Source organism: Silurus aristotelis, assembly GCF_946808225.1.
Source record: "Silurus aristotelis genome assembly, chromosome: 2".
In the NCBI taxonomy this organism is placed as follows: domain Eukaryota; kingdom Metazoa; phylum Chordata; class Actinopteri; order Siluriformes; family Siluridae; genus Silurus; species Silurus aristotelis.
Window position 1 is genome coordinate 1,019,123 of NC_139575.1, and position 15,124 is coordinate 1,034,246.

At 41.8% G+C, this 15,124-nt stretch overlaps 1 protein-coding gene and 1 long non-coding RNA gene across 4 annotated transcripts; both read right to left on the minus strand.

The window, feature by feature from the left end:
* Nucleotides 1–1,474: 1,474 nt before the first annotated feature.
* On the minus strand, nt 1,475–7,733 carry LOC310738735 (uncharacterized protein). Of its 2 annotated transcripts, XM_083564053.1 has the most exons (3): nt 7,658–7,733; nt 6,043–6,121; nt 1,475–4,057 (listed from the first exon to the last, which is right to left on the minus strand). In XM_083564053.1, the coding sequence occupies exon 3, from the start codon at nt 4,055–4,057 to the stop codon at nt 3,113–3,115; it is 945 nt and encodes a 314-aa protein (XP_083420179.1). In that variant the 5' UTR covers nt 6,043–6,121; nt 7,658–7,733; the 3' UTR covers nt 1,475–3,112. The 2 variants fall into 2 exon arrangements, 1 of the variants encoding a protein (XP_083420179.1); XR_014537146.1 differs by lacking the exons at nt 1,475–4,057; nt 7,658–7,733 and adding an exon at nt 5,633–5,772 and having other exon boundaries at nt 6,043–6,219.
* Nucleotides 7,734–11,130: 3,397 nt separating this feature from the next.
* Nucleotides 11,131–15,110, minus strand: LOC310739227. 2 transcript variants are annotated; one of them, XR_014537293.1, is made up of 3 exons: nt 14,475–15,110; nt 12,565–12,691; nt 12,278–12,371 (listed from the first exon to the last, which is right to left on the minus strand). It is a non-coding gene; the product is annotated as an uncharacterized lncRNA (long non-coding RNA). The 2 variants fall into 2 exon arrangements; XR_014537292.1 differs by lacking the exon at nt 12,565–12,691 and having other exon boundaries at nt 11,131–12,371.
* Nucleotides 15,111–15,124: the final 14 nt, after the last annotated feature.

Genomic DNA, 15,124 nt, shown 5'->3' on the forward strand with positions numbered 1-15,124 from the left:
AGATGCTGCAGAATGAAAAATAAGAGAACAATTTCAGCATTTTTCTAAAAAAGGAAACAAATTAATTCTTTATTTTAAGAATTTTTTTATTTTATTCTTTATTTTTTTGTTTTATTTTCTCTTTTATATTTAGTGTTGCTCTTTAACAAAGTAATTTAACAATAATCGGTAGAAAACTTGATTATTATCGAAAATAATTGATAGCTGCAGCCTTTATTTTTATATATATACACACACACACACACAAGTTTGTGTGGTAAAAAGTTGCAAGGTTGTAAAAAATGAACACTTATAACATTAACGCAAATTCATTTTACGGCATTTTAATAATGTGCGATTAATGCAGCGCACATTTCTTTAATTATTTTTATTAAAAATATAAATATATAAAAAAGGCAAAATAAAAAACTTTAACGCAACACACGTCCTTTTTCTACTCAGATGTAAAAGGATAAACTCAGCAGAAATTTTTTTTTAACCAACTACACATTTGCTTTACTGATGTGCCGAGTCTTAAATCAGCACTGAAATCTGCCATGACACAACACATCCGGCAGATAAAACAGTCCGTGTGGAAACATAACAAAAATTCAGTTTGATGTCCTGAAGATTTACATCATTTAAAACACCAGAATTTGTAATCAGTCTTCATGCTCTATGTTGAGTTTGTCTTTACTAATAATGAACATACATTTCCATAAAGCATCAATATTCGTATATGCGCATGTTAATTTGAATATTAAACAATTGAAAAGTATTAATTTAAGGGTTTAATTTAGAACAAATACAAATGTGTGATTAATCACGAGTTACCCCGTGACAATCATGCGATTTATCGTGATTGAATATTTTAATGATTGACAGCCCAAATATATATACATATATATATATAAATTATACCTACAGTATAGAGTGAACCGGTCACATTTCAGCAGCCATTGTAGGATCTTCTCAAGGGACAGAACTGTAGAACTGAAAGCTGGAGATATGTAGAGTAGTGAATGTGTAGTTTGTGTAGCAGTACAGTTTTACTGTCCTCTAAAAATAACACACAGACATTATTGTGTAAATCACTGGAGACTAAAGTGAGTCCACCCTCAGTGAACATGTTAAAACTGTGTTTAGTGTGAATATTGTGTGTGAGCACCATCATTATCCAGCACTGCTTTAATCCTCCTGAGTGTGGAATTCACCAGAGCTGCTAGACTACCTGAGAACATTCCAGCGTCAATCAAGTCGAGCTTTTGTTGATGTATTTAACCCTATTGTACAGTTATTGTGAAACAGCGCCTCACAGCGGCGAAGAGAAAAGTGGATTCTGAAAACGGATTGAAGGCTGAGTAGATGTTTACTGACACTGCTGGTAAACCCGTGTGTTTTGTCTATGGAGCGAATGTGGCTGTAATTAAGGAATTGAATCTAAGACTGATTGAGCTGCAGTGTAATGGGACACTAAAGGAAAAGTACGACACCGAAGGGCTCACACAGTTTATTCTCTCATTCCTGAAGCAATGCTAGAACATGTAGAATATCCAGTGGTCAATATGAGACAATCGACTCAAAGCACCAAATTATAAGTGCTCAATTACAAGATACACACATTTGTATAATTCTGTCAAGAAGACAAAAACATGAAGTGAACATGTGACGTTGCACGTTTACACGACGTACAGCTGTTATCACTGAGGGTGGACTCACTTTTGTTTTCAGTTATTTAGACAATAATATCTGTATGTTGTTATTTTCAGAGGACAGTAAATCTGTACCGATACACAAACCGCACACTGATACTCTAAAATATATCCACGTTACATTGTTATAGTTATGTCCCTTTAGAATATATACTAAAATAGTTGCTGAAATGTGAGGGGTGCACTCTCTTTTGTAAGATACTGTATATACGTGTGTGTGTGTGTGTGTGTGTGTGTGTGTGTACGCATTGTGATGACGCCCAACAAAGAGAAACCGCTCCAAACACCACTTTCGGCATAGTGCTGAACGGACAGCGGCAGTTCAGCACTACTGTTGTGGAAAGAAGAGACACATGGAAGGAGGGCAGGGAGGAGGTAATCAGCGGTGAACACTCCCCCTTTTTCCCCACGTCTGCTACACGTCACACCCCACTTCACGTGCACCATGTTCACCCCCTCGTACGGCGAGTTGCTACAAATGATCAATAGTAAGAAAAGCTGCACTAAGATCCAGCAACACCAGCCAGGAGACATGACCCTGATCAGAGTCCAGTAGCAGGTCATTTACCACTTGAACCAGCACTGCGTGAACGTCTCTGAAAACCTCCCTGTACCTCTCACATAATACGGACAAAAGTATTGGGACACCTGCCTTTCCCAGTGATTTGTGGTTCCTACATCTCCAAATTTGTAGGCGTTCAATTGTATCAGACGTCTTTTGATGCAGGAGCATGAATTTTTCTCTTCACTTGAACTAGGAGACCCAAACCTGCTCCGGCATGACAATGCCCCTGTGCACAAAGCCAGCACACTGACTGCACCCCAGGCCTCCTCACCTTCTCACCTACATCACTACCTGACTTTACTAACACTCGTGTAGCTGAATGAATCGGCGCAAAAATCTAGTGGAACATCTTTCCAGAAGAGTGGAGCTCATTATAACAGCAACTATGGAAGGAGATGTTTGAAAAGCACATAGCAATCTTTGATCAGGTGTCCAAACTTTTGAACATATAGTTTTTCTCAGTTCTAGTGGGGAGAACATTGATGCTGGACATAAACCATGTCTAATTGTGGAACAGCAGTGGCTTAAAGATTAAAGCTTTGGGTTACCAATCAGAAGGTCATTGGTTTAAATCCCAGCACCACATGATGCCACTCCAGGTCTCTGGTGTGGCCAAAGTTCACACATAGAAACAAAGTGCTTCAGGTAGGAAGTCGTCTCGCTCTGAGAGTGATCTGAAGCAGAACACGTCAGTATCTGGGCACACATTCCACAATGGATTCATATCTGTATCTCATCTTCCAGCCATTAGTATTCCAACGTGGTGTCCCTCCTCGCCCTGTCCCAGAAGAACGTTCTGCTGTAGTGCATCATTTATCCTCAAAGTGGAAAAAAAGTTATAGTTCCTTAGTGTTGATTAAACCTGTGAAATCGCACGGACCTCAGTAACGTCCACACTATCTGAGGAGAACTGCAGCATGTCCTGGATCTCGGGCGTGTGAAGGAGCTTGTGCCTCTGCAGGTTGTGGTGTCTGGTGAAACCCTTACCACACACCGTGCAGTGATGGGGCTTCTCTCCCGTGTGGACGTGCTGGTGTCGCTGGAAACTGCTGTGACGAGTGAAGCTCTTCCCGCAGGCCGAACAGTAATACGGTTTCTCCCCGGTGTGAACGTGTTGGTGCTCCTGAAGGTCGGCCGCTTGTGTGAAGCTCCTCCCACACTCCGGGCAGTGGAACGGCTTCTCCCCGGTGTGGAACAGGAGATGTTTCTGAAGGTTTCCCTTCTGCGTGAAACTCATCCCGCAGGCCGAGCACTGGAACGGTCTCTCTCCTGTGTGGATGCGCTGGTGCTGCTGCAGGTTGCTCTGGTCGCTGAAACTCTTCCCGCACTCCATGCAGTGGTATGGTCTCTCTCCGGTGTGGATGCGCTGGTGCTGCTGCAGGTGGCTCCTCTGCGTGAAGCTCATCCCGCAGTCGCCGCAGTGGTACGGCTTCTCCCCGGAGTGGATGCGCTCGTGCTGTTTGAGGTTGCTCTTTTGGTTGAAGCTCTTCCCGCAACGCGAGCACTGGTATGGTTTCTCCCCCGAGTGGATACGCCGGTGCTGGTTCAGGTTGCTCTTCTGGCTGAAGCTCTTCCCGCACTGCGCGCACTGGTGGATCTCCTTCTGCATAAATCTGAACGAGGTGTTTGCGAGGAACGTCCCCAGTGTCCACTGCTGGCTGGTGGAGTTCTCTGTAGGTTCCACATCCTCGCATTTGATCTCTTCCACTGTGGTCCGAGTCAGATCTTTTGAAGGTCGCGTGGAAGTAAATTTGTAATTGATTGGAAAGTGGGCACCAGGAGAAGACAGAACACCACTCATCTAGAACACAGAACAGAAACAACACATGGTTTTATTCTAGAAGGTGAACTTCAGACAGCTTTAAAACGTGGAAATCAGGTTACTCGACTGGTGCAGACCATAAGCAGAGGGCTGAGATGTTCTCCAGAGCATAGAGGAGTATACATTTAGAGATTCTAAGCTTTGTCCCCTGCTCTGATAATGCGTTCATTTGTCCACAAGTGAAGTGTATGGTGGGACAGGAACACCTGCTCATTTATACAGCCATCAGAACAATCAGCCAATCATGTGACCAAACTACAATGTCAAAGTATCATGCAGAGACAGCTCCAGAGCTTCATGTTCACATCAACAGTATGAAGAAATGAAATATGACTTCCACGACTTGGTTCTTTAAACCAGATGGTCCACTGATCTTCTGGGATTTTAACATGGAAAATGTTCACCCAGAAAACCAGATCATCTGGTGTAACCAATCATGGCTCAGTTCAGATCAGAAGCAAGGGCCCTGACCCCTCACCTGCTCGAGTGTGAGATGCTCTGGATAGTGGGCATCTGCAGAAATGCCGAATCGCGCGAGATCAAGTCAGAGAGAAAAACTGAGAAGATCTGCGGTGCACTCAGGTGCTGAGGTAACTTCCTGTTTGGCAGGTGGCTCCTCTAGGATTTTATTCTCACCTGGTTTGGCCATGTGGTCGGTTCCTCTCCATGCTCTTGTAGAGAAAAACTCAGCGTTGTTGTTTATATGTATGTTCTCATTGAGAAGATGCAAAAACAATGCAGAATTTAAGTTGTACGACGTGTTCGACACGAAACACCACGTGTGTGTTTCTCTGCGTTTGTCACGTTACCTCCCTGTTCATCTGAACGTTTATACACCTTCCTGTAAAATACACCTGCTTCCATGTGGATCTGGATTAGTGTGGGCATCAAACCCATGTCCTGCTCCCCTCAGCAATCACATTCACGCCATTCATCAGACGTCCTTATACAGAGCGATGTTTATCTCCTCCATTCATCTGAGCAGCGATGGGGTTTAGGGCCTTGTTCAGGGGCCCAGGAGTGGCAGATTGGTGTGGATGGGATTTGAACTCATGACCTTTAGATCCTAACCACTAAACTCCCACATCCCCCAATCAGCGCCCATCACCTGCTGTGTTTATGTCCATGATCATGTGATCAAGTCTGAGGTCACCACTGTCCACACCTGTAAAATACCCTGACTTACACTGTATGGCCAAAAGTTTGTGGACACCTGACCTGACCTTGCCATGTGTCTCTTTTTGAACATCTCAGTCCACATTTAGTCTCCATGTGCTGTTATTATGAGCTCCACTCTTCTGGGAAGATGTTCCACTAGATGTTGTGGAGATTCTACCAGGGGTGTTGGTAAAGTCAGTACTGAAGGTGAGGAGGTTCCTGGTTTGTGGTCAGTGTTCACATTCATCATGTTCAATCGGGTTGGAGCTCTATGGCAGGAGATCTTCCACATCTTCCAACCAATGGAAAGCAGATCTTCATAGAGCTGACTTTGTGCACAGGAGCATTGTCATGCTGAAACAGGTTTGAATCTTCTAAATCAACTGTGTGCAGGTGTCTTGATACTTTTTGCCAAACAGTGTGTGTGTGTGTGTGTGTAGTAAAAGTGTAGTATAAGTGAAGGCAGGTGATATGAGCTGAAGTGTTTCCTGGTGGGTGAAGAGACTCAGGAACAAGAGAAGGTCAGAGATGTTCTCCTGAAATGACAGGATCTTCATGAAAGGTGAAATGTGGTGTGTAAACGCTCCTGAATTCATCTGAGGCCTGATGTTATAGTGCAGCGTTTAAAATGAGATTTACACTGATTTGATCACTAATTAATATTATAACTCCTGCACTGGTCCGGTTCCTCAGGAGGACTGGAAGAACATTGCGCATGATTGGAGATATAAACAGTGTAGACTCTGTAGTGCACTAGTGTAGGGAGCAGAAACCCGTTTAGGATTGAGCCACCGAGTTGAAGTTACCTTGATATTTCCAGCAAAACGCAGTGAAGCTCCTCAAATTCAGCTCCAGCGGATCAGATGGAAGTGTGGAGGTAAAACCCTGTCAGAAATATCTCAACATCACACAACAACACTGCCGCACGGCTTCTTCTGTTTATGTAACACAAAGCGACCTGGACGCTCACAGCGACACCTACTGGAGTATCAGTATATTACAGCGCGCCTGTTTTACAGAACACATACAGTATATATATATATATATATATATATATATATATATATATATATATATATATATATATATATATATATATATATATATATAATATATTATAACATTCAGCTAAGGAAATTATCCCTGAAAGAATTAAATGAAAACTATGAATATATTGAATGAATTCTGAATATATTAAATGTAAATTTTAGGTATTTGCACATTTTTACTGCCATAGCCTTTACATAGTTTTGCTGTACATGTATTTACACACACACAGACACACACACACACACACACACACACACACACATATATATATATAAAACATGCTGTACATATACACGTTTATCTGCACTTGTCAATTTGCACAATTGCTACTATTTGCTCTGTCTGTCTGTCTGCCTGTCTGTCTGTCTGTCTATCTGTCTCACACATCTGCCTCTTTCAAACCAGCCACCTGATTGACTTCAATCACCACATCTATAAACCTCCTCTATAAACATTAGGACGATTCTGACACTCAACAGCGCACTAAAGGAAACATGGTTTTGCTCTTGAGGTCCCTACAGGGGTTTCAGACCATAATGATTTATTACTATGATTTAGGGCATCATTGTGCAGCCCGATTGTGAATATTGACCCTGTAGAGCTCGAACAGTTTTAGAGGAAACAGGAGTCATTTAGTTCTGCAGAAGTTCAACAACCTTTTGTTGACAACCTGTTGGATGTGGTTTGTTCTGTGGTGGTGCAGTGACATTACTCTGGACATTTCTCTAGACATTTCTCTGGAAACCGTAGCTCTCCATACACAACCATGTAGTGAGAAAATGTATCTCTGTTAAACTATGTGTTGGACTCTTTCTAGATGTCCTCACACATCTTTCCACACAGTTATGAGATGTGTGAGTGTGTGCTTGTGCGTCAAGGTGACACACAAACTCTGTTACATGGTAGAGAATGCTTGAATAAGCCAAACAGTACTGTTTTTCTACAAAGTTTAAAGATTATCAAATAAATCTGTGACCAGAGCTCAGGGCTTCTTCTGTCTGCTCATGTTCTGAGAAGACCAGGATGCACACCTTCTGCAAAGTGCCAAATGAACCTTTTTCTCTTGCTTTCTCCCAGTCAGTGATGAGTTTTAAAACTTGTTTCACTTGGTTTTTTTTCCACCACACGACAAAGACGTGCTGTTTAGCATTGGGGACTTGAAGAGGGACAGTAAGGGACTCCAGAGCTCTCAGAACATGGGGTGTGAGGAAGACAACCCTCAAGCCTGCTCTTTTAAAAAAAATGAACGTCCCCTTCGTGCTCCAAAGTTACTAGCAGCCTTCGAACGACATAAAATTCCCAGATGCCATAAATATATATATATATATATATGTATATTAAAATAAACTGATACCCAGAGAAATTCCATACCTGGTGCTGAGGTGTTCTGCTTCTGGTTTTACATACATCCTAATTGTAGATCAAATCTATCAGATCAGTCCCTAAACAAAATCTGCCATTTTGAGAAACACAGCTGGAATCAAGAGCACACCATACAGTTAGCAGCTGTGCAGGAAGTAGTGGTGACCTAATGATGAACCTTCTGGGTTACTAATTAGAAAGTCAAGGCTCCAAGCCCCAACGCCTGTGCTCTGAGAAAAGATCTGGAGGTCCAAGGTTCGAATTCCAGATTAGCCTTAGGGCAGTGGTGGCTCAGAAAGTGAGGCAGATGGGCTCTTGAGCAAGGCCCCTAACCTGCTCTGCTCCAGGACTTCTGACTTTAGGAATCAAATAGTGAATATGAAAAGAATGCTGCAGAGGATGGACATCCTGAAGATACTTCCTGACCATGAATATGATTTTGAACTGTATCTAATATGAACAATTTTCCTCTCAAATCTCTTTATGATATTAACTTTATGATGTACCTATAATGAATGACTATATACTTTATTACTTTCAAGGTTTTCGCTCATTTGGGACAAATTCATGTCCTGAATCGATTTATTTCTGTGCAGCTGCTTCATCATGATGTCTGTTGATTTAACTGAATGAAATGAAAAGTTCGGTTCGGATGGCGTCTCCACTGACTGTATAAAATCCTGTATAAAATAAATAAAAAAAAAGAAGTATAAACAAATAAAGATTGGTTTTGTTTGAACATTTCTATATTGTTTTCCAAAAAGATCAGTTTATTGTTTCTTTTTCAGAGGAATTATATAATAAAAAAGACAACAGAATTGTTGTGTATTGTTTCAGGTAATTTGGATTATTATTATATATTTTTTTGAAAAATGTAACGAGTGATTTCAACATCTGAACATTAAATCTGTAAACTATAAACTAATCACAAAAAAACAAAGTGCTTAGTTAAACATTACTGGGTTGTGTTTTTAATACAAAAAAATCTGATGCACAAATCAAAACCATGTCTGAAAAAGTTTTAAATTTAATGCTTATTTAAAAGAACCTCCAAATGTCTTCTGTTACAAAGAACAGTGAGGTTACATGGCCGCAGGTGTGACACGCCTCCAGGTACACGTGTGGAAAGGAAACGTGAAGCGGGCCGGGATCTCATTGCTTTCGCATGTCACAAAGATCACAAACCACACCTCCGGAGCTGATCTGAGTACGGTTCCCTTTTGGGTCCTTTTAGGGGGTCTGAGATCACATGGGGGAGTGGAGCTCAGTGGTTAAGGTGCTGGATTACTGATTTAAAGCTCTGAGAGCGACTGAAAGGGTTCAACAAACTAGGTGTGAAAAAACCCTTACAGAACCTACACAGAAAACTTTTCTCTGTTTTGACTCTGAATTTATAAAAATTTCTACCATAATATTTCTTACATTATTGTGTACTAATGATTGGAAGTTTAGATCATTTCAGTGCCTTGATTATTTAAATCTCGGTAAAAGCGAAAATCATTTAATTTATTTCAATCATTTGATCAGAAATAAAATAAATTGTTACATGTTCAATATAGAGTCGAGAGATGAACGATTTGATGCTTTGTTAATGCGAGTCCAGTAGAAAATAAACAAATCACTCTTTGAGACGACTCGTTTTCCTGAGTCACATTAAAGACTTGCACAAGTCAGGTGACTCTCAGTGTCCCAAGCCCAGATAAATGTGGAGGTTTGTGTTATGAAGGTCGTCCAGCACAAAACATGTACCAAATCAAACATACAGGTCAGGAATCAGAACCTCATAGCGGATCGGTCGAGACCCAGGTTACCAACAACCACCACAGGTATCATTAACAACAGGGTACCGGTGTAAATTGTGCTGCTGTTGGCTGAAGGAGGAGAAGGAGAGGAGGAAGACGTCTACAGAGACGGCAGGAAAAGGAGCAGTGTAGGAGAGTAGAGGTTCAGGTTGGTACTTTAAATGTTGGTACTATGACTGGTAAAGGGAGAGAGAGAGCTGATATGATGGAGAGGAGAAAGGTAGAGATGTTGTGTGTTCAGGAGACCAAGTGGAAAGGGAGTAAGAGCAGGAACATTGGAGGTGTTTAAACTGTTTTATCATGGTGTGGATGGAAAGAGAAATGGTGTAGGGGGATTCTGAAGGAAGAGTACAGTAAGAGTGTAGTGGAGGTGAAGAGAGTTTCTGATAGGGTGATGATCGTGAAGCTGGAAGATGAAGAAGTGATGATAAATGTCATCAGTGCTTATGGTCCACAAGTGGGTTGTGAGTAGATGAAGTGGTAGAAGGTGTAATAAGATTTTGGAAGGTGAGAAGTGATTTTGCCTGAGGAATGGAGAAGGAGTGTGCTGGTACAGATCTTTAAGCATAAGGGAGATGTGCAGACCTGCAGTAACTACAGGGGAATTAAGTTGATCCGTCACACCATGAAGTTATGGAAAAGGGTAGTGGAAGCCAGGCTGAGAGAAGAGGTGACCATCTGTGAGCAGCAGTATGGTTTATTGCCGAGGAAGAGCACCACAGATGCATTATTTGCTTTGAGGATGTTGATGGAGAAGTATAGAGAAGGTCAGAAGGAGTTGCATTGTATGTTTGTGGATTTAGAGAAAGCATACGACAGAGTGGAGAGAGGAGTTGTGGTATTGTATGAGGAAGTCTGGTGTGTCAGAGAAGTATGTGAGGGTGGTGCAGGAGAGGTGGAGATATACGCTGGAGAAAGTCAGTAGGAGTAAGACAGAGTACATGTGTGTGAATGAGAGGGAGGGCAGTGGAGGGGTGCGGTTGCAGGGAGAAGAGGTGGAGAAGGTGGAGGAGTTCAGGTACCTGGGGTCAACAGTGTAAAGTAATGGAGAGTGTGTTAGAGAAGTGAAGAAAAGAGTGCAGGCAGGGTGGAGTGGGTGGAGAAGAGTGATAGCAGGAGTGATTTGTGATAGAAGAGTATCTGTGAGAGTGAAAGGGAAAGTTTATAGGACTGTGGTGAGACCTGAGATGTTGTATGGATTAGAGACAGTGGCATTGAGTAAAAGACAGGAGGTGGAGCTGGAGGTAGCAGAGCTGAAGATGTTGAGATGTTCGTCGGGAGTGACGACGATGGACAGGATTAGAAATGAGTTTATTAGAGAGGGACAGTACATGTAGGACATTTTGGAGACAAGGTGAGTGAGGTGAGATTGAGATGGTTTGGACATGTGCAGAGGAGGAACATGGGGTATATCAGTAGGAGAATTCTGAGGATGGAGACACCAGGTAGGAGGAAAAGGAGGAGGTTTATGGATGTGGTGAGGAAAGACATGCAGGTAGCTGGTGTAAAAGAGACAGATGTAGAGGACAGGGGGGGATGGAGACGGATGATCCACTGTGGCGCCCCCTAATGGGAGAAGCCGAACGAAAATTAAAGACTCATTCAAAATGAACAAATTGTTGATGAACGACTCGTCACAAGTGTGTACAGTCAAGAGTTCAGGAGAAAAGAATCCATATATTCCAATGCAGCGTGACTTTGATTTTCATCCCAATTCATAAGCGATTTTATCTACATCATGTCCAATACTTTTATTGAATTAAATTTGAAACTTAAACAATCCAACACATTTTTACAACAGAATATATACCAAACTTTTAGATTAGACCTCTGCAGAAGATCCGTGTAAATGTGTGTGTTGTTTAAAGTCTCTGTGTGTAGAAAAACTCAGTGTGAACAGCGATACGGTTTCTCTCCTGTGTGAATGCGCTGGTGCTGCCGGAGGCTACCGTGCCGAGTGAAACTCTTCCCGCATGCTGAACAGTAAAAGGGTTTCTGTCCCGTGTGGACGTGTTGGTGCTCCCGCAGAGCGTCCTCTCGGTTAAACCTCTTCCCGCAGTCGGAACACCCATGCGGTTTATCTCCGGTGTGAACGCGCCGGTGTTGCTGGAGATTGCTCGGTCTGTTAAAACTCATCCCGCAGTGCGAACACTGATATGGTTTCTCTATTTTGTGGATTTGCAGGTGCTGTACAAGGTTTCGTCTCTCGCTGAAACTCTTGACACATTGTGAGCACTGATACGGTTTCTCTCCCGTGTGAACGCGCTGGTGTTGCAGGAGACAGCTCCGGCTAATGAACCGGTTTCAGCATTGTGAGCAGTGATATGGTTTCTCTCCCGTGTGAATGCGTTGGTGCACTCGGAGATCGGTTCCTTGCGTAAAAGCGTTTCCGCACTCTGAGCAGCAGTACGGTTTCTCTCCGGTGTGAATGCGCAGGTGTTTTCCGAGGTTGCTTTTCTGTGTGAAGCTCTTCCCGCAGTCTGAACACCGATATGGTTTCTCTCCAGTGTGAATGCGCCGGTGCTTTATGAGATCGCCGCTCTCAATAAAACTCTTCCCACAGTACGGACACCGATACGGCTTCTCTCCTGAGTGAATGTGCCCGTGTCTCTGAAGACTACTGTGGCTGGAGAAATTCTTCCTACACAGTGAGCAGTAATATGGATTCTCACCTGTGTGAATGCGCTCGTGTTGTTTGAGAGTGCTCTTTTGGCTAAAACTCTTCCCACAGTGTGAGCAGGGGTGGGGTTTCTTTTCCAAATGAGAAGTCTTGGTGTGAAAAGTACCGGAGCTCTGTGTGGATTCCTGATTCTCACACTTTTCTGACTTCATCCTAGGATCTCTGGATGTTCTTGTAGAGGTCAGATATCAGATAAGTAAAGAAGAAGACAGAAAGGGAAGACTGGACACCACTCAATCATCTGGATCAGAAAGAAATGAAATAGTGAATGTTTTAACATTCCTTGATCAATAAACCACATCACATTCTCGTCTGTAAAGTGATCAACAGTTTTCAGGACTTTTAAGAAGATCAGTGAACATAGTAAATTAGAGATGGTAAGATTCAAATCAATATTTGATATACAGATCGATTTCTCTTTGCTAAACTCTTACTCTAACGCGTTCTCTCAGCACCACTGCTGCTATGTGAACATGACGTATCAACACTACGGAGACGGAGGCGTGTCCTGAGAGTCACATAGAATACAGATTAACATGGCAGAGGCAGAGCTGTAACTTCCTGCAGACACAACAGGAAAAGAACGACTGGTTTTATTCATTTTTCTCTCCAATTTTTTAAATCTTATTTTCTTTCTTTGCACTACAAAGGCGTAAAAGGGCCACGAGTCAAATGTCAGAAAGCACTTGAGTCAATTGTTGATTTGCTGTCTGACTGACCCATAGAAATAAAAGTCAACTTTCTGTACCATATTTTCCATCACATCGAAGTGCATTGAATCACACTGTGTTGGGTCGAAATGAAATCGGATCGCATTGCGTCGTTATAGATGTGAATCGTATCAGTAGCTGCGTCATAGATATCTTTAATGAAGTGGTTCTCAAAGTGTGGGCTGCCTCCCCCTAGTGGGGAATAAAGACATGACAGGTGGTGCACAATTTTTGTGTTCTTCATTTATTCATCTTAATTTTCTGATTTTCTCTAAAATAAATGTATTTCATAGAGTCAAACAAGTGATTTACTCTTAAAATAAAGTTCATAGACTCAAAGCAACCACAAAAAATTTTAGTTAGTTTAGTCAAGCAGGTCATTAATGCAAGTAAATGAAAACTAAATGAGTTGGAACAGCGAACACATGTGCACGTTTATTTTCTTTATTTTTGCACTTAATGAACTTGATTTAAAATTTGATATTTCAATAAATAAATAAATTTTAAACGTTTAGTATTTCATTACATTTTTCCAGGGCGATGGAGAACAGGTGGGGTTTAAAAATCCACCCCTCTCTAATGAGACATGGCAGAGAAAAGTTTGAGAACCGCTAGTTTAATGTAACGTATTGTTCCCTATACGTGGAGATGCGAATCACATCGGCCTCAGTTATGGAGATGCACAACCCCAAAATAGACGTCTCTGTAACATATACATTTAAAAAAAGTCTACTTTTACTCATGAGTCAGAAGCAACAGCCAAATGAATGCTTACTCGAGCACTAGTTCTGGGCCACAACCTGCAGAGAACTTCTACAGCGAAACCTTGAGAAGAGCCAGATACAAAAGGTGACCCATGTACAGTAATAACCAGGGGCAGGTCTCATCTGGCCACCTGAGAAACCACGTGGATATCATCTGCCACAATGTCAGAAGGAACAGGACTTACCTCAGGAACAACCAGAAAGGAATTCATAGATGACCTTTGCACTCATAGTACTGAAAGGTGGGACAGAAGAGACCATAGAGAACGTGCACAGTAATGTTCAAATAACAGCAGTGAAGGTCAAGAAATTTACATAATGCCCATGAGAAGACATGAAACAGGAGGGGTTTAGCATCCTCACTTCCTCAGACCATCTCAGGGATTTTGTTCCCTCACCACCTTCACAGCTCATTAGTAAACTTCTGGTTATTATATTTGTGATCTATTCCTCCATGTAAAGCTGCTTTATGCGCTGTGAAACACACACAACTGAAAGGTATCAGAATTTGATTCCTGAAGAACTACAGCCTAAAGTCATTATAAATCCTGGTGCTGTGTTCATACTGCGCATGCTCCGAGTCACAGCCAATCAAGGGTGTCCATAAAGTGAACCCCGCCCACAATCACAGCCATCCCTAATGACAGCAAATACTTATAAATAAACAAACAAATAAACAAACAAACAAATAAACAAACAAATAAATAAATTAATACTAATTTTACTTAAAAATATACACCTGGTTTATACCTCCAGGAAATAAAAACTAAATACAAACAAAAGTAACAAACTGTTCTGACTGATTCTTCTCAATTACACACATTACAGATAGAAACCATCCAGATTTGTAGATCACTTTATTCCCCACACCCTGAACACGATGAAGCTCCTCAAATTCAGCTCCAGCGGATCAGATGGAAGTGTGGAGGTAAAACCCTGTCAGAAATATTGGAATGGAAAGATGATTAGTAGAGTCCGAGATCAGATCATCAATCAGCAACACTGCTGCACGCCTTCTTCTATTCCTGTAACACAACGCGACCTGGACGCTCACAGCGACACCTACTGGATCATCAGTATATTACACTCAACACCCGGGAGATACACACACACACACACACACACACACACACATTAGGGATGTGCATCTCCATTAATGAGTCCGATGCGATTTTCAGAAGACACGTTGCTCTAAAATAACTCCCAGGTCTTTTACCGTTGAACTAGTGGTTACAGAACATCCGTCTAAATGCAGGTTGAGATGCTGGAGCTTCTGTATACTGGTTTTTGGGCTGATGAGCAAAATCTCCGTTTTATCAGAATTTAATAGTAGAAAGTTATGAGTCATCCAGTCTTTTAATTCTTTAACACACTCAGTTATCTGAGTTAATTGAGCGTATCACCTGGTTTAGATGAGATATATAGCTGGGTATCATCAGCGTAACAATGGAAGCTAATCACATACCTTCTAATAATATTCCCTAAGGGAAGCATGTATATTGTGAAAAGCAGCAAATCAT